Source organism: Gadus macrocephalus, chromosome 15 (assembly GCF_031168955.1).
Source record: "Gadus macrocephalus chromosome 15, ASM3116895v1".
Taxonomy (NCBI): Eukaryota; Metazoa; Chordata; class Actinopteri; order Gadiformes; family Gadidae; genus Gadus; species Gadus macrocephalus.
Genome location: NC_082396.1, coordinates 21,990,643 through 22,018,422, shown reverse-complemented (window position 1 = coordinate 22,018,422; position 27,780 = coordinate 21,990,643). Strand labels below are relative to the sequence as shown.

The window sequence follows — 27,780 nt, the reverse complement described above, 5'->3', positions numbered from 1 at the left end:
CTGTAAGTGAACAACTTCATGGCCCTCTACGATTTACGCATGTGCATGTTAAAGAAAATTTGCAACAGTGACCCCTGGTGTCACACTTTATGATGGGTGACAGTGTGCGGTGTAACACCGGTCTGTTTTTTATTTTTTCTGTTTATTTGAATAAATATATAAACTAACATATGCATGTTTTGTGTGTATGTTTGTCTTCGCTCTAAAAGTGTCCCCAGCCTGAGTGTCGGAGCCGTTCCTTTACTGCAGATAGAAGGTCTCCTCTCACACACGCCGTGGACTGGCAGACCATCAAGTAGGTCTACAACCAATAACACTATACTACTGCGCCCATCCTTCTTTACTCCTTTTCTCAGACTATTCTGGGTCTTAGGGACCAATGCAGACAACATTATATAGTGAGAACCCTGCAGCCGTGATCTGCAGAACGGGCTGGGATGTATCCTTGGGCACATAGCTCTGTCAATGTCCGTCCTCTCAAAGGGTTTTCTGCCACTGATTGGCTCCAATTATATCCTTTCATTATGGAAATGATCCCTACATAGAAACACAACTCTTTTATTACCCTTTGCTTGAAATTGTTTGTTGTGTCCAACCAATTTTCTCATGAGTTGAGTTAAGTTGTTGCAGACCGCTAAGTATGGGGTTTCCTTATGCTGCATAGAGTGCAGGAGCTGATTTGTGGGGAGCAGAGGGAGGCTGGAAGAATTCCACGCACAGTGGAGTGCCAGCTGACCTCTGACCTGTGCGACAGCTGTGTCCCCGGCGACACGGTGACAGTCACAGGGATCGTTCGGGTGGCTAGTGATGGTATGCACTCGTATATGCAGACAGAAACATGCACATGGTTCCTCAAAGCTGCACTAGTTACCATCATGTTGGCATTGAAAAGGCTGAGCGAGCAGATTGCAAAGACTGAGAGGGCAGAAGCAAAGTCATTTTAAAACTAAGTTCTCCTCCCTCGCTACTCTGATCTAATTGTACGGGCTCGAATGATTCTACCATCTTGGTAGAAAATCGTTTCGGTTGTCTAGATATCATAATATACATAATATAGATATAATTATAGCTCTTACATCGTATGAATATGATTTAAAATGCGCTCTAACTTCTGAATGATAGATGGATTGAGTGGTTGTTTGATTGATAAATCCATTGACGTATCCCTAATGGGCCGGGCGCCCTCCATACGGGTCATACCACATTCTTTCACTGTCATTCAGGCCCTCTTTATAGATTCTGGTCTTTTGATGTAGAATAGTGCGGTATTAAAGGGCCCTATTTTGCCACCAGGTGGCTAACCAAACTCGCACATTAAAAAAATCCTCTCGGAAAAGGTCTTTAACACACCATAACCAGTGTTTTTGGGTGTGTGCAGGCACTTCAAAGGGAAAGAAGGACCAGTGCATGTTCCTGCTCTATATTGAAGCCAACTCAGTCAGCAACACCAAAGGTACGGTCTCCTCAACACCCACCCTGTACACGTCTGAAGACCAGATTACTGCTCAATCATTTTCCTTTGCTTCTCATTTCATGTTTGTTGCTTGCTTTCTGTCTGTGTTGCTGCATTTGCCTAATTTGGTCTATAAACCAGACAACTGATGTCTGTCTTTATGTCTGCAGCATTCAATACAGTGTTTTAAATTGTATATTAAATGGACCCTTCTCATTAAGTTCACTCTTATTCCATTGTTGAGTTCAAGTAATGGCATGTATAACATGTGTTGCATTAAAATATGTTTTTTCTGGTGATCCACAAACAGGTGGTTATGTTAAACCTTCTGTCTTACGCTCTCTTCTGCCAGGTCAGCGCTCTGACCTGGGCGCTCAGGACTCTGGAGGGGAAGAGTTCAGTCTGAAGGAGCTGTACGCCATCCAGGAGATCCAGTCCCAGACGGACCTCCTGAGACTCCTAGTGCAGTAAGACACTAGTAGCTGTACGCCAGCCAGGAGATCCAATCCCAGACAGACCTCCTGAGACTCCTAGTGCAGTAAGATACTAGTAGCTGTAGGCCAGGGGTCAGCAACCCTAGGCACGCGTGCCACCACTGGCACGGGGTAGAATAATCATTGGCACACTTAAAAGAAAAGAAAAAATAATATATATATATTTTATTATTAAAAAGATTCACAGCAAAATGCGGCAGCATAATCATTACTACAGATTTTTTTTTTGCACTTTATTCTGATTTGGGCATTTCCTCCCAGTGCAAATATGTTAAAATTAGTTACAGAAAGCAGTGTTCTGAAATGGGATCAATTATTAGTATTTAAAACCTATGTTGTCAGTAATAGAAAAGAAAATATTTAAAATATTGTTGCAAGTGGTGTTGTTGCTGTATGCATAGCCTTCACATGGTTATCCAGATATTGATGTGGATGGTTTCAACATCCTCATATATTCTCGTTTTTTACATTCCTCGCAGTGCAAATATGTTTTTGAATGAGTTTCTGATAATGGTGTTTTAAGATGGGACATATGTAATTATAATTTGCAAGCCCATGTTGCAAATATAACAACCAAAAAAACATTTAAAATGTTGATGCATGATTGTGGACTATATGGAAATAGTACAATTCCAGGTCTTCTGGAAATGTTTTTGGTCGCTGTGTCATAATTCAGCTTCATTTTTTATATATTGTTGCTTCAGGCACACTCTAACGAAAAATGTCAAACTGGCACTGCATGTTGAAAAGGTTGCTGACCCCTGCTGTAGGCCATCCAGGAGATCCAGTCCCAGACGGACCTCCTGAGAATCCTAGTGCAGTAAGATACTAGTAGCTGTAGGCCATCAAGGAGATCTAGTCCCAGATGGACCTCCTGAGACTCCTAGTGCAGTAAGATACTAGTAGCTGTACGCCAGCCAGGAGATCCAATCCCAGACAGACCTCCTGAGACTCCTAGTGCAGTAAGACACTAGTAGCTGTAGGCCATCCAGGAGATCCAGTCCCAGACGGACCTCCTGAGACTCCTAGTGCAGTAAGATACTAGTAGCTGTAGGCCATCAAGGAGATCTAGTCCCAGATGGACCTCCTGAGACTCCTAGTGCAGTAAGATACTAGTAGCTGTAGGCCATCAAGGAGATCTAGTCCCAGATGGACACCCTGAGACTCCTAGTGCAGTAAGATACTAGTAGCTGTAGGCCATCCAGGAGATCCAGTCCCAGATGGACCTCCTGAGACTCCTAGTGCAGTAAGATACTAGTAGCTGTAGGCCATCCAGGAGATCCAGTCCCAGACGGACCTCCTGAGACTCCTAGAATATACCAGTAGTACGGCAGGATAGAGGCTCAGGGGGGAAAGCAGGTGGTCTGGCAACCACATGTTTGCTGGTTTGACCCCGGCTCCTCCTAGGAGTTTGTCATGGCCTCCCTGAGTGAGACACCAAACACCAACTACTGTTCCCACTCGTGGTTGACAAAGAGACCTGATTGTGATTGTTTAAACCGATTTATCGCAGGTTAGAGCCGGCAACAATAGACCATGGTGAGATCCCATTCAGCTCCAAGATTTTTCATAATCTTATGGAAAACATTGCAACAAACAATCGCGTCCAAGTAGTAGTGTGAAATCACATTAACCCTTTTCTCCCCTGCGCCTCTTCTTTCCACCTCCAGATCCCTGTGTCCTGCCATCTACGGCCACCTGGTGAGTCCCCTCCTGCTCCAAAACACAGTGGGTTCAATCCCTCCATTAAACGAGGAAGTCCTTGTTTTGGATAGCTAGACTATAGGATGGATGTGCATTGATGAGACGTTGGGCCTAACCATTGGATTAGCTGGTGAAGGCGGGCCTGGCGCTGGCTCTGTTCGGAGGGCGTCAGAAGCGGACAGAGAGGAACTGCGTGCCTATCCGAGGAGATCCCCATGTCCTGGTGGTTGGAGACCCCGGCCTGGGCAAGAGCCAGATGCTCCAGGTAAACAAGGACCCCTCTGCTGCTCCATGAAGGGAATGATATAACTCAAGCCCCCTGCAATTACCTCACTATGAATGATTGCATTGAAAGGTGACATATTATACCACCAGGTGTGAGTGTGATCAGACATTACAAGCTATTTTGAAAATCTGCCTCTCCTGACATCACAAGTGGGCGTGTCCACCTGGATGTGTGCTGGATAGATCAGTCTACCAGCCTACCCAGTGGACTGTAGCAAACGTTGCTCATCTATCCGTCATACATCTTGGTTTGAGTTTCTCAACGGGGGCGTTCACACAACCTAGGCGCTGGGATATGATTTTTTTAATTTTTTTTGGGGGGGGGGGGGGGGGGTTTAAACTTTCATGGTTTTCAAATCTTTTCGGTGCAAAAATAGGCTACCTGAAATATATAGCCTATGCTCAGTGTAACAGTGGTCATACAGCGCGGTTCGGTCCTGCACATGCCCGGACTCCTGTTACATCAGCTATCATAATGATCTCTATAGTAACGCTGATAAACAACTACGGTCAAGCCAGCCGACCCAGTTTTTTGCTGTACCTGTTTATACTAGCCATTACGGTAACTACTAGTTTCAAATTAAAAGGATTCGACGGGTACATACCAAAAGACAGTCAATAAAAGTAAATACTATCAAAGGAAATGTACGGACGTTGTGATACGTATTTTCAAAATAAAACCCCAACAAATTGACAAACGTAAGCTTATGCCAATAGTTTTTTATAGGAGATTTAAAAGGAAACGCCCTGTTCTCACACACTCATTCCACGGATTGAGTGTTTGAACAGGTTTAAGATTTAAAAGGAAACGCCCTGTTCTCACACACTCATTCCACTTCAGGGTTATAGTATACAACCCCATAGGGTCACCCAATACATTTCAGGACATTCTGATGTGTAGTTTCAAATTAAAAGCCCACTAGAAATTGAAATATGAGACATATTAGACATGATTTTGGATTCAATTTAAAAGGAAACGCCCTGTTATCACACACTCATTCCACTTCAGGGTCATAGTTCACGACCCCATATGGTCGCCCAGTAAGTTTCAACACATTCTGATACATAGTTTCAAATTAAAAGCCGACCAAAAATTTAAATATGACACATAACATATGATTTTGGATTCAATTAAAAAAGGAAACGCCCTGTTATCACAGACTTATTCCACTTGAGGAATGAGTCTCGACCCCATAGGGTTGCCCAAGAAGTTTCAAGACATTCTGATGTGTAGTTTCAAATTAAAAGCCCACCAAAAATTCAAATATGCGACATATTAGATATGATTTTGGATTAAATTTAAAAGGAAACGCCCTGTTATCACAGGCTCATTCCACTTCAGGGTCATAGTTCACCACCCCATAGGGTAACCTTGTAAGGTTCAAGACATTCTAATGTGTAGATTTTTTAAACCCTCTCCATGTAAAGATTTCTGACGTACAATATTTTCTATGTATTTAAAAAATAACACTACCATTTATAGGCTACAAATGTATCTGTCCACAATCTGAAGATAAAACTGAATTAAAACATCTTATAAAATCATTTTTGAAAATCTTTATTCAAACAATTCTGCATTATATAAAAAATAATATAAAAGAAAAAAGTTCATACTAAAATGCAATCAGTCCACTTGTGAAAAACATAATTGATATTTTGACATCCTAATATGTATTCATAGAACATAAATAAAATACTTGTAACTTGATTAAGAAAACTTTATAAGTAACTCATTTTTTTCATTATCCTATTATTTAATTGTATTTTTAAAAAATATATACAGTTAGCCTTGTAATAGCCCACAATGTAACAACTTAATATAATGTATTAAAGAAATGTATTAAAACCCATTATGTAAGAAAATACTGGCGCATTTTTTGCCATAATATAAAAATGTATTACATTTGGGTTCACTTAAATACCATATGGAGCAAAATAAACTGTAATGTAATAAGTGAACCAATTGTAATGAGGTAACAGTATCTTAAAAGCCTTGATCACTGCACAGTCTGACACCCAGATATAACCAGATTAGAGTTTCGAAGAAAATCTTGATATGTTACAGTTAAACTTCATATTTAAATAGAAGAATACATTTTACTGTATTTGCACTTTAAAAATAGATAAGACTAAGCCACTAATAGCATTTTTATTTAATAAAATATTGCAATGTTTAATGAATAAAAATATGTTACAGTATCCATCGAAGTAGAACAATAAAATGGTGAACAAAAGTTGATAGATGAAGACCCTATACTGCTTCCTAGAGGTTCAGTGGTGGAACTCCTGGTGGGGTGAAATGGTTTCTGCAAAGATGGGGCTGGCCTGTAGAGTAATGGAGCTCAGGTGACCCTCTGAACATACAGTTGATCCTCACACTCTTTTACTTTGTCTTACCCATCAAAATAGGTTTCCTATATTTGCAAGACCGTATTATTCTCATCCACTGTGATCCTACAAAGAGAAAAGAATAACTTTCAATGTAAATCAAAATCTGGTGAAAATATTTAAACCAGGAAAAACATGTGAACATCATTGAGGCCCATGTGGTGGAGGTATAGGGCCAAAAGAAGACATGGGAAATCGAACAGGAATAACTAATTATAATGGTAGTGATAGAATTTTGAAATTACTTATAAAGTAATGCATAAGAGAACTATGTATAATTTGTCACAACTATAATTTTTAATAATACATAGAAAATATTGTACGTCAGAAATCTTTACATGGAGAGGGTTTAATAAATCTACACATCAGAATTTCTTGAACCCTACATGGTTAGCCTATGGGGTCGTGAACTATAACCCTAATGTGGAATGAGTCTGTGATAACAGGGCGTTTCCTTTTAAATTGATCCAAAATCACTTCTAATATTTCTCATATTTCAATATCTAGTGGGCTTTTAATTTGAAACTACACATCAGAATGTCCTGAAACTTATTGGGTGACACTATGGGGTCGTGAACTATGACCCTGAAATGGAATGAGTCTGTGATAACAGGGTGTTTCCTTTAAATTGAATCCAAAATCATATGTAATATGTCTCATATTTGAATTTTGGTGGGCTTTTAATTTGAAACTATGCATCAGAATGTCTTGAAACTTATTGGGTCACACTATGGGGTCGTGAACTATAACTCTGATGTGGAATAAGTCTGTGATAACGGGGTGTTTCCTTTTAAATCTCCAAAAACTACGGTACTGGCATAAGCTTACATTTTTCAATTAGTTGGGCTTTTATTTTGAAAGTACATATCACAACGCCTGTACATTTCCTTTGATAGTATTTGCTTTTAATGACTGTCTTTCGTATGTACCAGACAAAACGCACCTTGTCCTAATCCCTGACATGGTCATGACAAATATTTGAGGAATGTTCCTTTTTAAAATGGAATGACAACAGGGAAAACTCTGCAATAAGCGCTCTAATGAATAACAGGCAATGGCATTAAGGGCGCTCGGAGGAATTTTGTCCATACGCTATCTAAAGAATCATACCGCTAGATACAGAGCACCATTCAAAGTCATGTGGAGGCAAGATAGGGCTAATTGACTAAAGGATCTGTTAATTGTAATAAATAGTCACAATATTGGGCTAAATAATCACAATTATTATTTTTGTCACAATTGTTCAGCCTTTCTTTGCCTCCCTGAATTGATGTAGTGTATATTAAAATTACATTAGATATCATGTACACAATGTGCCATTTGTTCTCTCTCTCTGTCTGTGTGTGTGTGTGTGTGTGTGTGTGTGTGTGTGTGTGTGTGTGTGTGTGTGTGTGTGTGTGTGTGTGTGTGTGTGTGTGTGTGTGTGTGTGTGTGTGTGTGTGTGTGTGTGTGTGTGTGTGTGTCAACTAAAGGCCTTGTGCAATGTGGCTCCCAGAGGAATCTATGTTTGTGGAAACAGCACCAGTACTTCAGGTATGTCTTATGTGTATATATCAGTGGCGGCTGGTGGTTTTTAAAGTGAGGGAGGAAGAACTGCGTGCTTGGTTGCCATTGGCCTGCTTGCGCTGTTAGTGGCGTATCAGCCACTGGTGTCACGCCAAATTTGTACCGGGTGCCAAATTTGTACCGGGCACGTCATCCATACGTAATCCATTCCAAACCTGCCTGGCAACAGATGATCGCGTCGTCCGTTGCCTGGCAACGGACGATCGCGTCGAATGAAGTGAAAGGTTCACGAACATTCGCGAACCTTCAAGCTCGTTCATTCGCACTTGTTCATTGACCGTGACAAGACCGATAACATTGACCGTGACAAGACAGATAACACTTACACTTACAAATTACATTTATTAGCGTTAAATTTGATTAAACAATAAAATACAATACAAATATAAAGTAAAAACAAGTGTTATCTAGCGATCCGTTTTCTGTATCATGTTATTTCGTCTTTGGCAACATGAGCGCGAATGTTTTTTGAAACCCGCTTTAAACACTCAGTTTACTAGCTAAATTTGATTAAACAATTAAATACAATGCAAATATAAAGTAAAAACAAGTGTAATCTAGCGATACGTTATCTGTATTATGTTATTTTGTCTTTGGCAACATGAGCGCAAATGTTTTTTGAAACCTGCCCGGCAACGGACAACCCTTACGTAATCAGCTGATGACGTGCCCGGTACAAATTTGGCACCCGGTACAAATTTGGCGTGACAGTGGCATAAGAATGTGAGACTCAAGTTGTTTCAGGTACTGGTGAACTACAAAATAGCAGGGAGGGATAATTATGTGAATGTGATACAAATCCACCAGTGGCAGCATTGTTGTTTGAAAGCTGGTGGGCAGCATGACTTGGACTACAAGGTCAGAAGGAAAGGATGTAAAACCAATTAGTCAAATCAGGCCTACTCTTGATTTGTAAAACTAAATAAAAAAATCCTTTCCACAATATCAAACAGAATGCTCAGAGTAACAAACAATTAAAAGAACAAGAAGAACATTATTTCACAACTATTAGCATGGGCTGTAAGCCTAACATTGTTTGAGGCAAATGTGGATGTTAATGGCTGTTTCAGAATGTTGGTCATGGGTTTAAGCCAATTAAGATTGAGGGACTTCATTTATAGAACAAGTCAATCCTCCTGCAGCTCGGCCGCGGGGACTGGGCTGCGGGAAACAAACATTACATATACAAAGGCATTAAAGTAGTCATATTTAAGGGCATTAATTCATTAGTAGTCTTGGCAATCAACATTTTTTATTCTCAACAATGTTAAGGAGGATCTTCCTTCCTCTCCTCACTGGAGAAGCCTCCACTGGTATATATGTATATATACTGTATGTGTGTATCTTTTGTGATGAGTGTTTGTGTGTTTAGGGCTGACAGTGAGTCTGTCTCGAGACCCGGGTTCAGGAGACTATGCACTGGAGGCTGGAGCTTTAGTCCTGGCTGACCAAGGTCTGAGTTGGTGTCTGTTTGTGTTGGTATGCGTTGGCATTATGTTCTTCCTCTCCTTCCATTGTCTTCTGGCGTCAGTCTCTCCATTTAGCTGAATCTCTCATCTCTCATCTCTTGGACGTACATCTTCATCAACCCCCTTCTGGGGGTTGATGTCTGAATATTATAATTAAAAATAAATAAAGTGCTAAACAATAACAACTGAAACAAGAACAGTCGATGAATCTGTACAATTTTTACTTTTAAAATATATATACATTTTTAATCTTTTTGGAGTTTTTTTGACGTCGTAGTTAAGGTGGCAGGCATGTGTGGCTTACTGCTGTGGGAAACCCTTCATGTGTATGTGTTCTCATGTGTGTTTGTTCTCATGTGTATGTGTTCTCATGTGTGTTTGTTCTCATGTGTATGTGTTCTCATGTGTGTTTGTCCTCATTTGTGTGTTCTCCTGTGTGTGTCCTCTGGCAGGGCTGTGTGTTCTTTGGCAGGGCTGTGTGTCTCATGTGTGTGTCCTCTGGCAGGGCTGTGCTGCATCGATGAGTTTGACTGTAGGTGTTCTCATGTGTATTTCCTCATGAGCGTGTCCTCGTGTGTGTCCTCAATTGTGTGTTCTCATGTGTTTGCTCTCATGTGTGTGTGTCCTCCTGTGTATTTCCTCTGGCAGGGCTGTGCTGTATCGATGAGTTTGATAAGCTGGGCAGCCAGCAGCAGGCACTGTTGGAGGCGATGGAGCAGCAGTCGGTGAGCCTGGCCAAGGCCGGCATCGTGTCCAGTCTTCCCGCCAGGACCTCCGTCGTCGCCGCAGCCAACCCAAGCGGGGGGCACTACAACCGCTCCAAGACTGTGTCCGAAAACCTGAGGTAGCCCCCCCCGAGCAACGGCGTGCCCACTGTGCAAACACGGCGGAACCTCAGGGTTTAGAAATGAATGAGCCCAACCTAATCTCCAAGCTCTCCTCCCGTTGCTCTCTGAGGATCAATCTTGCTTCAAGCACGTTGAAAGGCTCTCGTTAAAAGGTAAAAAATTATATGATCGGATTAGTTCATGACGGAAATGGAGCGCCACATCAACAGAATCTCAATACGATGGCGGCGTCTGAGGAAAGTGCAGCAAAGGACGTAGTCATAACCATGTAGAAATGTGCATACTCGGCTTTTCTCGCATGTGGAAATTAATTACTGCCCATCTAAGGCCAGACTGATATTCATCTCTGCTCACACAAGTCTAATGTATTGGTATTCTAGATATATAAACTGAAAAAATTGGTTGAAAGAGTGTGGCGTTGAGGGAAGCCCTTGTCCGCGAGCTCTAGACGAAGGGATGGCAAGGTCAGCAGAGGAAGGATGTGTTTTGTGTGTGCGTCCCAAAGAATGGTATTTTGTGTGTGTCTAGAATGGGCTCTGCTCTGCTCTCCCGCTTCGACATCGTCTTCCTGTTGTTGGACGTCCCGGAAGAGTCACATGACCGGCTACTGTCGGAGCACGTCATGGCGACCCGGACAGGAAGGGGTGGGGTAGGCAGTGCCATGGTCAGCAGAGCCAATAACAGCCAATTGGAGAGCTCCTTACTCCTGGAGGCCTCGGAGGCGCCTCTATCGGAACGGCTGCAGGTGAGAGAGACCATCACATGACGTTATCTGGTGGAGACGTAAGACGCAGGGAGCAAGACTATAGGCGAGAATCCACACTGAATTATGTCCTAAAGAATGAGCTCATTAAACCGGGCAGCAACCTTTTTGACTTAACTAATGAAACTTTCATTGACCAAAGTTTGCCTGCCGACAATTTCTCCTCGCACAAGGCTATTGATTTATTCTGAAGGATGCCACCCACTGAGGGTCTAAATCTGTTTCTGGTGGAAGGTGCCTGCAGGCGAATCTGTGGACGTAATCCCGGCCTGCTTGTTGAGGAAGTATGTTAGCTACGCCCGGCAGTACGTCCACCCCACCCTTTCGCCTGAGGCGGCACAGACCCTGCAGGAGTTCTACCTGTCCCTCAGGGTGCAGGCGCAGTCGGCAGACTGCACGCCCATCACCACCAGGCAGCTGGAGTCTCTGATCAGGCTGACCGAGGTGAGGTTTGATCAGTAAGAAAAGAGAGCTGGGTCTGGGTCTGGGGTGGTCTGGGTTTTTGGGGGACCGGGTCTGGGTCTGGGGGGGCTGCGTCCTGGTCTTGGGGGGTCTGGGTCTGGCGGGGGGGGTCGGGTACTGGGGAGTCTGGGTCAGGGGGGTTTTATGGTGCCCTAAGAATACACATAGATGGATGGATCTGTTTCTCTTAGGACCAAGGGTTCAATAGTCTGAGAGAGGTTGATTTCTAAGGCTGGTCGGGACTCCAGCCATTACTGCAGCTACTCTGATCCTGAGTGCTGCTTTACGCTGTGATGGTTCATACTTAGCCTTATTTGTAAGTTGCTTTGGACAAATGCCAACGCTAGATGTCTAAATCATAGCTAGTTGAATGAGATGAACCTCAAAAAAACACCTTATGTTGTGAATTAGATTTCCAGCTGGCTGTGGGAACATGAGTCTGCCACGAACATGAGTCAAGAGATGTTATTAGTTTTGATTAGAGATGATATGAAAATTTTGGCCGATTCCGATATTAATTTAATCCCGAAAAAAAAACTGAAAGTCGATGATTCAAATCATCAGTCGTACTTCAACTGTAGAAGTAACATAACGTGGTCGATAGTGTTTAAATGTGGGCGTTAGTGTTTAAATGTGGTCGATAGGGTTTACGTGTGGTCCATAGTGTTTAAATGTGGGTGATAGTGTTTAAATGTGGGCGATAGTGTTTACATGTGGTCCATAGTGTTTAAATATGGTCGATAGTGTTTAAATGTGGTCGATAGTGTTTACATGTGGTCGATAGTGTTTACATGTGGTCGATATTGTTTAAATGTGATCGATAGTGTTTAAATATGGTCGATAGTGCTTAAATGTTCTATTCCCTCACTCTCCACCTCATCCCTAACTCTCCACCTCAAGCTGGTGTGTAGTGAGCGTTCTGGCACCGATTGGCTGCCGTGCATCACCCAAGTGGGTGCTACATATTGGTGGTGGTTAGTGAGGTCCCCCCTTCACTTTAGGCGTCTTTGAGTGTTATTAATTATTATTATTCTTCATGTTTAACCTCTGTTTTCCTTTTATTCCTAGTCTGTTTTACATAGTTTTGAATGATGACTATATGCTCTGTAAGGTGACCTTGGGTGTCTTGAAAGGCGCCTCTAAATTAAATGTATTATTATTATTATTATTATAACTAAATCAATTTTCAACCGTTTATCTTCGTGCAAACCATTTAAAAAATCTACACACTTGTATCTTCAATAATATCTAAACAGAATTTCGATATCATTTAAAATTTCTTCAGAATCACAGTTTTAGTTTCATCCCTCTTCGTTTTCAACTGTTTTCATTGAAGACGTCAGCCCATTCTGATACACCTACTTCTAGACATCGTAACTCATTCCTTTTTCAACCGTTTACCATCGTTCAAACCATTAAACAAATCTACACACTTGTGTCTTCAATACTATAGAAACTGAATTTTGATAGCATTTATACTTTTTTCAGAATCAGTTTTAGTTTCAAACCGGCATCGTTTTCAGTTGCTTATAATAATTTAGGTCACCATAGCAACGCCGGTAAACAAACCCCGCCGAATAGTCGAATATCTGGACTGAAAAGGCAGATCTGATTCGACTGGCAGTTTACACAGATTAAGATGTTCAAATGTATTTAAAAAAGGTTAAGCTAAAACATGCTTAGATAAAGTTGTTAAATTGTGTTAAGAAATGTGTTTAAAAACACACAAAGATGTTGTAATGTTTCAGAAATATGTTTAAAATATATGTTTAAAACATATGTTTCAAATGTTTCAAAAATATGTTTCAAATGTTTTATAATTATGATCAGAGATGTTTCAAATGTGTAAAATAATTAAAATAGCTTTCAAAACACAGGTATTTAGAACTTTTTTGGGGGGGGGGGGGGGGGGGGGGCTCAGCTGAATTATTTTCTCTGAGGGGGGGCTCACTCTCTCACACTTTGAAAACCCCTAGTCTATAGCATATAATAACCACGTTGTCTATTGCAGTTTAATTCATTTTTCGCAATTCACCAGCTCTCGTAAGAATAATCCCCAGGCTCGTTTCAATGGGAATCTCGACGGTCTATACTTTCAACATAAAGTTTACATATCTATAATTCGAAATTCGTCCCAGCCTTTATACCACAGATACTCTAGGGTCTATAGTATATAACCGCGGTGTCTGATTACAGTTTAATTCATTTTTCACAATTTACCAGCTCTCATTTTGAAGAATAATCACCGCGCCATTCGTTTAAATGGAAATCGCGACGGTCTATACTTTCAACATAAAGTGTACATATTTATAATTCGAAATTCGTCCCAGCCTTTATACTACAGATACTCTAGGGTCTGTAGCATATAACCGCATTCTCTGATTACAGTTTTTAATTAATTTTTCGCAATTCATCAGCTCTCGTTTTGAAGAATAATCACCAGGCTCGTTTCAATGGGAATCTCGACGGTCTATACTTTCAACATAAAGTTTACATATCTATAATTCAAAATTCGTCCCAGCCTTTATACCACAGATACTCTAGGGTCTATAGTATATAACCGCGTTGTCTGATTACAGTTTAATTCATTTTTCACAATTTACCAGCTCTCGTTTTGAAGAATAATCACCGCGCCATTCGTTTCAATGGAAATCGCGACGGTCTATACTTTCAACATAAAGTGTAGGCTACATATTTATAATTTCAAATTCGTCCCAGCCTTTATACCAGATACTATAGGGTCGATAGAATATAACCGCGTTTTCTGATTAAAGTTTAATGTAACAGTAAACTGACAACATCGCTAATTAACACCGCAACGACACAGAGATAACCATGGCAACCGGTCAAACAAATGTTCTTTTTGCGATCATTCTGCACGCGCATCCACCGTGTTGATAAACAAATAATCCCCCTACACACATGGCCAAATCCCCCTCCCCCTCCTTCTCCCTCTCCCGACACACAAACAGCAACTCGAGGATATCGGTTGTGGATATCGGCCCAATTTTACTCATTGGACCGATGCCGATATTTAAAAAAATGACGAACACCGGCCGATACCGATATTAATGCATCCCGAGTTTTGATTGTTCTCCACAGCGGTCTGAAGCGCCCACCAAGAGTATAAACACTGGGTGGACTCCATCTTGGCTCCGATGAGCTTGCTCACTCAGATATTGGACAGTTATGAGGTTGCTCCATGGATGGACCTGTCCTCTTGTTTATACACCAGCAAGGTGTTATTTACAGAAACTTAGATGACTGAAGAGGGCGGAAAGAATGAATACATAAATACAATTCATTAATTACACTGAATGATGCAATAACCCTGTGTGTGTGCGTGCAGGCCAGGGCGAGGCTGGAACTCAGAGAGACGGCAGTAAAGACCGATGCTGAAGATGTAGTGGAGATCATGAAACACAGGTGGTCACCGTAGAAACAAGGGTGTTAAACTAGACCGCTTTGGAATGCTGTTGTTTATAACTGTGTGTGTGTGTGTGTGTGTGTGTGTGTGTGTGTGTGTGTGTGTGTGTGTGTGTGTGTGTGTGTGTGTGTGTGTGTGTGTGTGTGTGTGTGTGTGTGTGTGTGTGTGTGTGTGTGTGTGTGTGTGTGTGTGTGTGTAGCCTAGCCGATACCTACTCTGATGGGCTGGGCGGCCTGGACTTCCAGCGCTCCCAACTGGGCTCGGGGATGAGTCAGCGCAGCGCAGCCAAGCAGTTGGTCAACGCGCTGCACTCCCACGCTCAGAAGACCAATCAGAAGCAGTTTGACATGCAGCAGCTAAGGTCGCTGGCTGAAAGGCTGAACATACAGGTAACAGCCCATCAACGCAGAGGGAACACATTCACACTGAATGGTAGACCATATACTGGATGTTAAAGATCCAATATCATGCTTTCTTAGGGTTAATAATATGGAGGTACTACTAGAATAGGGTTACATGCCTGTATGTTATAATGACCCCTTATTATTCTCACACTGTTAATTTTTTGCAAAACCAATTCAGCATCTTTCAAAAATGTTCTGTTTTGTATCATGTCGAGGTTCCGGGAGGTTCGGAAAAGGAGGAAAGTCCTCTGAACACTCTGTTGGGTCCGGGTTTTCGCTTAGATTCGTGCAGAAGTAAAGCAACCCGAGTCCTCCGAGATCATGTCACAACAATGGCTGCCGATTGCATTGATAGACTAAAGTGAACTTGCAGCAAGCACTAAGAAGCGGACTTAACACCCATTCTAACATTTGCATTGCGATACATTATAGCTTACAATTATAAACATCGCCTGATTAAATTCTCGCTCATGTTCAACCATCACAAGGAGTGCTAATATCTGATCAGCAAAGAAGTGCAAAGAGGTCCCTGCGGGCATCCATACTTTTAGTTGTTATGAAGTCTAGTCTCACAAACAAACTTTTTTCAGGTTTTATGTCATAACCTACGAACTTCTGAGGGGCTTTTCCTGAACACTCTTATTTCGGAAGACGGGAAGGTTTACGTAAAGACACTCAAGAGCTTCCGAACCTCCGAGCTGTTTTGAAGGCACATTAAGGCCCCCCTACGAGTAGCCCAGTCTTCTGTTATTGGTCAGCACGCCCACTCTGTTGCAATTGGTCGACCGCTTTGCGCATGCGTCGGCAAATTCACGCCCCCGAGAAGTTGTAAACATTGCGTGTAGCCATGAGTCGGGGACCACTGCACATCAGAACTGCCCATTGCACAGTCTGATGTCACACTGTTACAAAAGTAAAGTTTGAGCGCAAACAAGCTGTTTCACACACTTAGGAGGGGCGTTCTCGTGGGCACGAATACTCCCCCTGGCTCACTTAGATTTTTCTAGTTAAGCAGACGTAAAACATATACATACCTCATATACCATTTAATAGCATGATATCACCCCATTACCATGTATGTCCGCTTGTGTTATGTGTTATGTGTGTGTTCCTTAATCGTGCTCTTTGTATTTCAGGTGGTGGACTTTGAGGGCCTGATCAGCTCTCTGAACGAGCAGGGCTTCTTGCTGAAGAAAGGAGCAAAGTTGTACCAGCTGCAGACCATCTGATCCCCCCCTATCACACACCGCTGGATTTGACCTCGACCCTCTCTCATAATCAGTTTCTACTGTGTTACTTTGACAAACATCTACTGCTGGACGTGTGGCTCTTATTGGAGGTGCGATGGTGGTCATCTCTGCCTAGACATAGATTTCAAACATTTATATGAAGAGTTGAATGGTTTTGATGGCTTATTAAATGTTGCGTTACAGTGCGACACTTTTATAGGTTTGTTATTTATTCATTATTTCTGATTTCTTATAGTAATTGTAAGCCTTATGATCAGAATACAAATAAAATGGAGTTTGTGTTTGAATTGTGTTAGTGTCTCTGTTGGAGGTGTAAAGTCCAGTTAACAGCAGGGGCCTTTAGGGATTCTGTTTTGCATAGGAAATTTCCTTTCCTGAGGAGATGACCGAAGTACTTGGAGGAAAAGTGGACGGTTCGAATTCTAAAAATGCTTAGGAAAGGTATGCTTAGGAGCAACCTTTACGAAAGCAAAAGAGATTGGTATCCCATAATCCTTTACGGCGGCAATATTTAAAGCAACGGGCCGCCAACAAAGTTGACCGACTCTACGCGAAGATGCACGAGAGGCGCGGTAAAGCAGAAGAAGAGAAGATAATTCAATTGATAATATTGGCTAATTTCCAGAAAAATATTATTTGAATATAAATTAATTAATTTGTGGCTGGTGTTTAAGCACACAATATACACCGTAAGAAAATGCCGGCTTCACATTTAAGAGAATACTTGGGGCAGTTAACTTCATAAATTGAGCCTCTATTTTTTCACATGTGAATTGGGTTTCAAGTGGCCTAAAATATTCCCGCTTGTTCAAGTCCGACCTAAGTGATTCTCGCTGTTGGCGACAACGCTAGACGCAGTGCCGCCGCTCCCATAACACGCACTACGCGCTGCGCGTAGGGCCTCAAGTCCTGAGGGCCCCCCCAAAAAAAAAAAATTATTACTTGTATACTTCTGGTTTTAAGTTTGTATTTATGGATAACTTTAATTTAAAAGATTTTGGACATTCCAATACTTGTGTGTACTGTATGTATGTTTTGGCTGTTCTGTGAACTGTGTTTACAAAGTAGATTTAACTTTTGCGTTTTAATAAAATGTTAAACTGGCAGAAACCAATTCTTTTTTTCGGGGGGGGGGGGGGGGGGGGGGGGGCATAAAGGAGTTATGCTTAGGGCCCCAAAATAGCTAGCAGCGGCACTGGCTAGACGCAAGAGGTCTGCAATAGTCGCCGTTGCGCAATGACGTCGGTTAGGAAAAGTGGAGTCTATTCCTTTTAACAGTGCTGTCTTTTCCTATGTTCGAAAGGAAGCAACTCTTCATCTCTCCCTGACCCGATGACGTTTTCGACAAAAGCTAAGTAAAGGAGGCATAAAGGTTACGAGATATGACTATTCATAGATGCCCCAGAACTTTATCACTGATGCGCCTCAGAACCAGTGTTGCCAGATTGGGCCAGATTTTCCGCCCGTCTGCCAACATTGGCTTTAGCTGGTGTGTTAACCGATCTGGCAACACTGCTCAGAACCGAGTTGCGGCCTTTACGACGCTGTGACGTAGCGTGCCGTCTCGGAACTCGGCAACATGGCGGCCCGCAGGCAGAAGCTTCTGTACGCACTGTGTTGAGCTCTGACCGACCCGATACACCATGAAACAAGGAGAGACGTTCAGGTAACATTGGAGCTGAGATGTTTCGTATCCGGAGGAGCGCCGTGCGGCTGTGCCAGCGGGGCGAGGCGCTGTGTCCGCGGGGGGATGCGGGGTCGCTGTCACGGGGTCAGGGGGGGTCAGCGCGTCAGGCAAACAGGTGTCGCCCTGAGACGTCATCCTGGCGGACCCCGCAGACACCGGTCAACCAAGGCACAAGACCGAAGCAGTTCAGAGGCCATCTACAGATATCTGCCTGCACGGAAACAAATCTAAACGCGCACTATTGCCGGACTAGTCCGTGGCTGAGGCCGAATGGGAACCCTCAGGTGAACCCGGCCCTCCTCCGGGGAGGTCCCGGCTGGCCTTTGGCCCATGTCCAGCCCCTCCTCCGGGGGGTTCCTGGCTGGCCTGGGGTCCCGCCCCTCCTCCGGTCCTCCGGGGCTCGTGGGCTGTGCAGCGGGAAATCCCGGCCAACTCAGGACACTGACCCGTCACCGGAGCAAAATGAAAGTCAAGGAAGCTCTGTCCATGTCCCGGGACACGGGCTGTTTAAGTTCAAAGAGCTGGTATGTATACGACAGCCCACTGACTGCTCCTCGCGTGCTGGTTTAGACTGGTTCAAGTGGTAACATTTGTGCTTGTGGTGAATACAACCGTATACAGATTTATAACTATTGACTAGAATAAACAACATAATTTTGATTAAACGTGATTAATGTGTTTGCCCTTGAGTTCATCACAACATGGTTAGTGTATTTTAAATTGTATAATAGAATATGTATCTTGAATACAACCAAGTCTCTTAAATTCTGTGTTGATGCTGTGTGTTCTCTTACTATATCTCGTTCTCTGCTCAATGCGTCCCCACTGAATGGTTCCACGCAGCACGAGAACCCATGGACCGTCCCAAACCTGCTGTGTGTTTGTCGGATCGTGCTGTCGCCCTACCTGGGCTACCTCATCATCCACCAACACTTTTACCTCAGCCTGGCTCTGTTCACTATGGCTGGGGCCACAGACATGGTAAAACACACACACACACAGATATGTGTAAATGCTGCTTCATATTAAAGATGGCACCAATGGTCTGTGCTCTGTAGTAAATACCATGCACACAGAGTGGTCAGTATAATACTAACGAATTAGACCAAATAAATGATCTTCAGTGGCACATTTCATTGCTGCTGTACAGTGAGGCAGTATGTTCATAACATTACTTTTATAGTGAATGAATCAACACTCGCTCCTCGACATGACGCTGCAGTACTATATAACATAATACTAGTTATCTGAACCTGCTTGAAGCACCCCTCTGTTTTCTGCTCTGTCTTCAGTTAGACGGCTACATTGCAAGAACATGGCCCAATCAGAAATCAGCGTTGGGCAGTGCACTTGACCCATTGGCTGATAAGATCCTGATCAGTGTTCTGTACGTCAGCCTCACCTATGCTCAGCTCATACCAGGTAAGGTTTGTTTAAGTGGTATGGACAGTAATGGTGGTCTTTTTTTCGTCTGAGTTTCCTCGCGTGAGTAGACAAACTTTACTCGAGGGAGGTGATTTGCGCAAGTTTGATCAGGCAAACTTACTCGCATGATTGTAGGAGCAAGGGCTTCCTCTTGTGACTGCCAAAGATTCTTTCCGCCAGCTCCTTCTCAACCATGGCCGAGATAACCACCCCTACCAGTCTTTACTTGTTGTGGAAGTACCAGAGACGTCGGAGAACCCGACACACATCTTAAACATCGTTTAAGATTCCTGATATCATCCGGAAGGCGCACACAGTGATATTATAGGGTTATAGGGTTATATTACAGGGTGTTAGTGCTGCCCTATTCTTCGATTCGCACCGCCATGTGAACAGACCTTTAAGCTGGTGACCGATACAAATCTGGCTTTTTCCTTAACCAAGAGAGCTGCCACTGACTTCTTATGTTTCATTGCTCTATTGGGTTGTTTGTCTATCCAATCGTGTCCAGAGACATTTTGGTCGGCGCCTGTTGATAACCCTGCTTGATTAAAAAATGATAGAAGGAAAAACATTATGATTGCCTTGGTTTTTCCAGTAGGCTACGTTAGACATCCTCAATTCAGTGCCATGAATAATAGGAAGTTTGCCCACACAGTGGAATACAAGTATTTATTTTGGTGGATGAGCCAGGTGTTACCTTGCAAATCCTCTCCTCTGATAAACGATACACTAAAACGATGAACTAAACAATCCACATGTGTCTCGGTGACATCGAGGCATGGTAATGTGTAATGAGTTCATGCAGACGGATACTTCTCACTACTCAATACTTCACACCTGCAAACTTGTCGCTTTTCGGAGACAATTGCCGTTTTCTTGGTCAATTGGGTCATACACGTGAATCGCGTAGAACCAGAGAGGTTTTTTTAGGGGTGGGGGAGGCTGTCCTTCATATGCATGCCATGCAGGCTAGAATTGTGAAACATTATTGGATAATTCCTATAATTGACATTTCTCTGGGCCAATCAGAATCTCAGCACTTGCTTCAGAATCTTGAGGCACACAGCGCCAACTGAGCTCCCTTTGGATGAGATTCCTGGCTGCCGCGGGAGTCTGATGGAAACTCTTAACATCAATTTGAAGTAGGGGTGTACAGTATTTAAACCGTATCGAAAGTACAACAGTATGAATTTGCGCTACGGTATGGATTTTGACGTTACCGTGTGACCGGTACTAGACACTGTTGTGTGTAACGCGTAACAACGTAAGTAACGAGTTAATACAGTAACCTCACTACTTTTTCATGTAAAAAGTAAAGTTACGCGCAACTACTGAAAATATAGTAACGAAACATAGTTCCTTTTTCAATTCGGCGCAACGATTATTTTCCCAGGGACAGATTTGACAGCAATACTGCCTTCTCAGTCAGTATGCTATTGCGCAAGCACGCAGGCGCGCAGCAGTGCATAAAGTTAGTAAATTCTAACAACATAGGGCTATTTAGATAAATAATCTGGCAAGAGTGTTGTCCTAGGCTAATACACCAACAGCAAATTTCTGTATAATAAAGGGCTACATTTTGCATCCAAGTCTGTCATTTGAAATCTTTCCATTGTATTATGTGCTACAACCTCCGTAATGGATATTCACGCTAAATCCCACCCAGGTTATCTCAGAATTCGAGTAGCCGTATATCTCGAAACACCAATCAGTCCTTGGACCGATGATTTCCCCCCACCCTTTCTCGGTCGGGACAAACTACACTATTGACGAGCCCAATGGCTGAGACCGAGACAAGTCCGAGAGCAAATACAATAAGTCCAAGAAAAGTCGGAGACAGGCAAAAAAGTGTTGAGTGAGTGAGGCCTACAGCTTATTATCCGCTTCTCCAAGCAATTTTTGGGCCAATTTTGGCCCAAAATTTGGCCCAAACAATTTTTGTGGACATATAATCTCTACATGGTTCCCTGCAAGCTACATCAGCGACGAAAAGCAAGCTTATGGACTGTCTTTAGTTGTTCCAGTGTTATTGTGAAGAGCCGTGTAGCTCACTTGCTATTTTGGCGTCCCTAGCAACGGCTAAAAACAACGGCTAAAAACAAGTAGCCGATGTGACATTTTCCTGGTCACTGCTGGCGTTTTTTTCGGTGATCCTGGTGAGGAATATGCCCTGGTCAACATGCTAAGCTGTCTCTACTGTCTCGTGGATTTTCTGCACTGCCTCCCAGCTCTTCCCCAGATGTTTCGGGTCTGTACCTAGCTGCTAACAGGCAACATCAGGTTCGATGTTGACGTACTTCGCCCCACAGCTGCTGAACTACAACAATCGCTCCATCCCACCCTGTATTTCCACCATTAAGCAGCTAGGACTATTGCGTAGACCTCGATATATCCACAGAGGCTCAGGGAGAAACTTTATTTATGGTCAGCCTGCCGGTTTCATCACATCCATTAGGTCCGCTGAGACGGCTGAGGGCAAAAGACGCAACATCGCGAGATCCCCGCACTCCCGGCTGGATAGATTTCATGGAGTGGATTCCAACCTGCGAGGAGTGGATTTTAAGGCTCTGCGACCTGTACAGAGAATAACCCCACAGTCACTGGTCAAATTTGAACTTTTCAACACTCAATCCTTAAATAATAAATCCAGCTTGATTGAAGAGCATACAGCTTCGTAGTAGATATTTTACAACAGTGTCGTAACAACTCGTTGACAACCCTTCCCCATGCACTTCTACGCTAGCCATGTGCATTTGTTTTCAACCGGTGAATGCGTGGAGCCATGTCCGAAGTAGATGATCATGAAGTGTAGACAAGGTTATACATTTTTAAAACTGTGTATTTGTATTGCAATAAACATAAATCCATCCTTTTTTATAGTTGACTGGGAGAATTTATATCCTAGATTATAATTGTTTTATTTTAGGTTGAACAGAACAATCAGTGTAAGAGTGTTGGCCAACATAATAATCTAAATAAACAAGAACCTGGATTCGGGGATTCAGCCTGTATCTTGGGGACGAGACAGACGAACAGCAAAACACCCGTGGTAACAAAGGAAAGGAAACATACAGGGCTCACAACAAAACGGTCGAGAAAACACATTTTTACAGGGCTCACAACAAAATGGTTGAGCAAACACATTTGTACAGAGACCATCAACATCAAGAATACCACGAAGACAAAGTTCACCAAAGGGTACTTTCAATTTCAAAAGCAACACGGCCAAGTCGGCGTCTGATTTGCAGTCTTTTTCTTTCAGTTCACGCTATTCCTGAAAAGCTTGCCCAACGTTTACTCGTGTCTGGCCTCTCTGTCGGTCAGTCTCCCTTGTCTCTTCTTCTGTTCCTCCGACATTGGGTTTCTCTGTCTCTTTTTAGTCGGCTGATCTATGATGAATGTAACAATCCCTTAGTTACTTGTGTTTCTATGTTTATATCGAGCCGGTTCCGTGTTTGGGGGTCTGTGCCGTAAAGCAATTCGTTACTTTGCGAGACCCGAGACTCCCGCGAGAGTAGGCGGCGGGTCACCGGGAGAAACCTATTCCCTTTCTCCGCCAAGATGCGCAAGGGGGAGTCGAAACAACGAACAATCGAACAAAAATGTATAATAGAACCAATGACTCTTAGCCTGTTATATTAAGGTAAATCAAGCCAAAAAAGTTGCATAGTTCCCCTTTCACTCGTGTCTGGTCTCTTTCTGGTCCAACTTCTTTTTATTCTTCTTTTGTTCCACCGACAGTCGCCTCTTGGCTCCCTTATCAGTCGATTGATCCATGATGAATGCAACAATTGCCTCGCAACTGGCTGTTTATATCTAGCCGGTGCCATGTTTGGGTGTGTGTCTGTGCCGTAAAGCATTTTCGAAACTACAATCTGACTACATTTTCAAGGCGCGATTGGATACTTCCGCTGCGTCACCTCCGGATTGTGTCGGTCCGAACAGAGCAAGTTGCATATGCGCTTTTTCTTTGGAGAGGCGACATGGGGCAATGACACACCCACCAAACGACCCAAAAAATGGTTGCAGAACCATCAGAATAACTCTCAACCTGCATAATTAATGTAATTTTGGCTAAAAAAGTTGCATAGTGGGCCTTTAATCAATTGATGCTACTTCATTAAATTACGTTTAGTACACATTGTGATTATTCTTTGGTTTGTGTTCAAATACATTGCCTAGCTTGTTGCCAAATTAAAAGCGTTTTTATTTTACCACAATTTATGATTTTTTTTCTTTTTAAAGAATGTATCATCGATGTTGGGTGACGTCCCTTCTGTTGGTATTTTAAACAAGATCCCAAACAAGCAGAGCCAGCTCGCCCCTCCCTTCCGTGTTTCTTGCATCAAGTAAAAACGATCATGAACGCAGCGTGAAACCCCACAACACCCACCCCTTATCGGTGATTGTTTGGAATACAATTTATTTTGGTTTTGAGTGGTTGGTAGTACCATTTGTTTTTGTGTACGATCTCGGAGCACAGGCTGCCTACAGAGACAGGTTTTTTTGATGGCCTGCTTATTGGGCGGGCAGCTAGCGGATCGTGAGGAAAGATCAGATAAATGTGATCATTTATGTTTCGGCCTAGAATCGCAGATACAACCTTTTTAACTTTTTTATTAAATAAAGAATGAAATATAACCAATGACAAAGATCTTTAAAGTTAGCGTCAGATGTATTTTAGAGCACATTTCAAACATTGTTTTATTTCCATCTTTTTATCTGAATGGTAGAATATCCAAAGCTTAAACCGGTAGGCAGTACAAACCTGGAGCCTGTGGTGCGGGACTCCTCCTGAACTGTATGAGGTTGTGCCTTTCCGGTAAACGGATGAGTTTGTCTATCTAGACCCCTGCTCCATCGAGAGTGTGCTCACCTACGGAATCCTGTCGTGGTTTGGTAGCAGTTCTGCTGCAGACAGAAAGTCACTGCAGAGGATTATAAAAATTGCCCATTACATCATCAACCAACAGCTACCTACCATGGACACCATCTTCAACTCCCAATGCTTGCAGAAGACACACAACATTCTGAAAGACTCATACCACCCTGCAAATTACCTGTTTGAACTGCTGCCCTCAGGGAAACGTTACAGGTCCATCAGAACACGCACCACAAGATTCATGAACAGTTTCTATCCCAAAGCAGTCACCATACTCAACTCTGACCTGAAAATAAATCCACTAGTTCTGACAGTATTAACCAGTGACATCCACACCTAATGCAATGCTCAGCACTTTACATATTTGCACTACTATTTTAAGGCATACTATTTTTAGGCATACAATGGCACTAAGTTAACGGTATAGTATATGACGACATGAATGTAGTGAGTGAACGAAATGTTGAATGTATTTTCTTTTTTCATTTATTTACTATTTATTATGTTACCTATATTTTTTTTAAATGAGACCAGTCCGTGAATGCACTGAATTTCGTTGTACTCCTGTACAATGACAAATAAATATAGCTTATCTTATCTTAAAAGAGTTGTGGAATGGCGATGTTCCTCTGGTGGAAACGGGGCCATCGATAGGCGGGTTTCCCAGAGAGGCTGCGTCCCTTGCGGTTAGCTGTTGTTTTATGTATTACTGATAGTAGATCTCAACCATTACTGATACATTGCTTTATGATTCAATGAGTTATTGAGTTTGATTTGGGGTGTTTTTCCTTTCCTCTGCCCTTAGCTCCTCTCACGGCTCTGGTGATCTTCAGAGACATCGGTCTGATAGCCGCAGTCTTCTGGGTCAGATACAAGACTGTGCCCCCACCGGTAAGAAGCCCTGCTGTACCCCTCAGCCCTGGGCTCGAACCCGGTTCCCCACGTCCACCTGTCCCAGGGGATCCCTGGATGTGACAGGGGGGCGGAGGGGGCCCCAACCAGAGCCCTGGGAGCAGGCACCAGTTTGTGTAAAACAAACGGTTTTAACCCTCTTTCCTCCTCGTCTTTTCATTGCAGGTGACCCTCAGTAAATTTTTTAATCCATGTTACACTACAGCCCAGCTCAAACCCACGTTATTCAGCAAGGTAACACACACACACACACACACACACACACACACACACACACACACACACACACACACACACACACACACACACACACACATTGTGGATTGCCCATGAAATACCCTCTATTTTTGGTTCATCGATTGCAAACACATCCACATTGAAAGATAGGAACATAGTGGTTATAGATAATGATTTAACAGTATGTCTTTGTGTGTAGGTGAACACAGCCATCCAGCTCCTTCTAGTAGCTGCGTCCCTCGCTGCTCCAGTCTTCAAATACACGGACAGTCTTCTGCTGCAGTCGCTATGGTAACGCACACAAAGGATATACATCGTCGTCCTGCAGCTGCTGTCTCTTAAGCTACTCCGTTATAACCAGCCCCCCTGTTCTGGACCCCTTCATCGTGTGTTGTTGGACATGGTTGCCTCAGAGCCCGGCTTCACTTCCATGTGCATCAGGGTATTGGCACAGGAGTGATGAGATGTGATAGTGACGTCTGCTGCAGCTACTGCTAGCTCGGGAGTAAAAGTAGATCCGTCCCCAAGAGTGTTGCTGTGGGCGACATGTCCCGCCCACAGACCAGTGCATTGTGGGGGCTCTGAACCGGGTGACAGCAGACAGAGCTATTTGGATATGTTGTGCGAATGCCCACAGACGGATTGCATCTGGTTAGAGGCAAAGCAGATAAAAAATAGGACCATTCAATTTATTTTTCTACCCTCAAAATAGCCACCCCGCCCACCCCTCCTACACAATGAATGTATGTTGTACGTCCTGGCACTTAATGTACGCACTTATTGTAAGTCGTACTTAGTTATATAACTTAGTGTAGAGTCTTATTCTAGCCATCTTTGTTGTATACGGGATGGGTTAACCTAGTGATGTTAGTGCGTGGCACATGGTTCTATGAACATCCGTACTGTACCGACAGCGATATATTGTTGTTGATCTTTTCCTGACAAATGTCCTTATTGGAAGTCGATTCGGATAAAAGCGTCTGCTGAAGGCCCTAGATTTAGAAGCATGATTAATTGCTATTAGCAACGGTGGGGCTGCACTTTGCAACAATCAGATACCTTGTTGGTCCTTGTATCCTGTAGGTATGTAACGGCGGTGACGACGGCCGCCTCCGGCTACAGCTACTGGCACTACGGCCGCAAGACGGTCCAGGTACTCAACACCAAATCACCATGACAAGCCCCGAGCAGAAACACACCTGGCGGTGGCGCGGACAATGGCCGCTGATTAACGAGGAAACGGCCCAGGCGAGACGCGGCCGACCAGGAGGATAAGGGCCGGTTTTACATGACGGACACGCTGGCATACGGTGCTCTGATGCAGGTTGCTATGACGACCACTTAATAAACGAGATGACATTGATGGAGCGGCCTTGGTTTTACGCTAGCGGCGTCTTGGTCTGGAACAATGGAACACATAACCAGAGATGTTCTCACTGTAGTCTGGCCAGTCCCTGATTCTGTACTCTCATTTAAATAATTTCTAGATGTTCCCATGGCAACCATATTTTGTCAAATCAGTTTTGTAAGTCAATGATTTATGATTAAAAACAAAGGAAAGAATAGATACATCTGTGTTATTTTTGTTCTTATCTCTGATTGGTTAACACTAAGGTAAGTTGAATTGATAAATGACTCACAAACACGTCACCATATCACATACGGTTAACATAGTTGGTCAGATCTTACTTTTTAAATCGTCCAATGCTTCAAACAACATCACGCACAATTTGTGTGGCTTTATAATTAGTACTAAGTTGTACTTTCAGGAGGACTGCTGGACCTTCTGCGAAGAGTAAACTGATCCTTGTTTATTTAGCAGTGCTCCTAAAGCAACGTCCGTCGAGATCACTAAAGGAGTTTGAGTGGACATGTGGCTGCAGATAGGGTTTCTGAGCTTAGCTAAGCTATGGTTGTGGAGCAGATGTGGTGAGTCAACTGGAGGTCCTGGTGTCAGCCATCAGTTAAGTGGAGCTGGTTAGTGTCAGCCATCAGGTAAGTCGGACTGTCTCGCTGTCAGGTTAGTCAAGCGTTTTCTGATGGCCGTCAGGTTAGTCAAGTGTTTTCTGGTGGCCATCAGGTTAGTGTATTGTTTTCTGATGGCCATCAGGTTAGTCAAGT

General features: G+C 43.1%; 2 protein-coding genes across 3 annotated transcripts in view; both read left to right on the top strand.

Annotated features, from left to right (window-relative positions):
• Positions 1-16,800, top strand: part of mcm8 (minichromosome maintenance 8 homologous recombination repair factor) — a 43,706-nt gene extending 26,906 nt beyond the window's left edge. The window contains exons 8-21 of one of the 2 annotated variants that reach the window (XM_060073677.1): positions 210-295; positions 665-810; positions 1,379-1,453; positions 1,806-1,920; positions 3,618-3,648; positions 3,779-3,916; positions 7,797-7,857; positions 9,263-9,343; positions 10,008-10,203; positions 10,736-10,952; positions 11,205-11,414; positions 14,782-14,858; positions 15,059-15,248; positions 16,400-16,800. In XM_060073677.1, coding sequence (XP_059929660.1) covers positions 210-295; positions 665-810; positions 1,379-1,453; positions 1,806-1,920; positions 3,618-3,648; positions 3,779-3,916; positions 7,797-7,857; positions 9,263-9,343; positions 10,008-10,203; positions 10,736-10,952; positions 11,205-11,414; positions 14,782-14,858; positions 15,059-15,248; positions 16,400-16,492 — 1,716 coding nt within the window. In that variant the 3' untranslated portion in view covers positions 16,493-16,800. The remainder of the gene's footprint in view (positions 1-209; positions 296-664; positions 811-1,378; positions 1,454-1,805; positions 1,921-3,617; positions 3,649-3,778; positions 3,917-7,796; positions 7,858-9,262; positions 9,344-10,007; positions 10,204-10,735; positions 10,953-11,204; positions 11,415-14,781; positions 14,859-15,058; positions 15,249-16,399) is intronic. The other variant, XM_060073678.1, reaches the window with a different exon arrangement.
• Positions 16,801-18,039: 1,239 nt separating this feature from the next.
• On the top strand, positions 18,040-27,228 carry crls1 (cardiolipin synthase 1). Its single transcript, XM_060073044.1, has 7 exons — positions 18,040-18,724; positions 19,044-19,181; positions 19,493-19,622; positions 25,316-25,401; positions 25,588-25,656; positions 25,859-25,950; positions 26,743-27,228. Exons 1-7 carry the CDS (start codon positions 18,197-18,199, stop codon positions 26,834-26,836), a joined length of 1,137 nt encoding a protein of 378 aa, XP_059929027.1. The 5' UTR covers positions 18,040-18,196; the 3' UTR covers positions 26,837-27,228.
• Positions 27,229-27,780: the final 552 nt, after the last annotated feature.

Bases quoted from the DNA above. Each gene is read 5' to 3' on its own strand.
- crls1 (XM_060073044.1), top strand. From the start codon at position 18,197: ATGTTTCGTATCCGGAGGAGCGCCGTGCGGCTGTGCCAGCGGGGCGAG. The intron at 25,657-25,858 runs GTAACACACACA...CTTTGTGTGTAG, and splicing joins AACCCACGTTATTCAGCAAG to GTGAACACAGCCATCCAGCT. The intron at 25,951-26,742 runs GTAACGCACACA...TGTATCCTGTAG, and splicing joins CTTCTGCTGCAGTCGCTATG to GTATGTAACGGCGGTGACGA.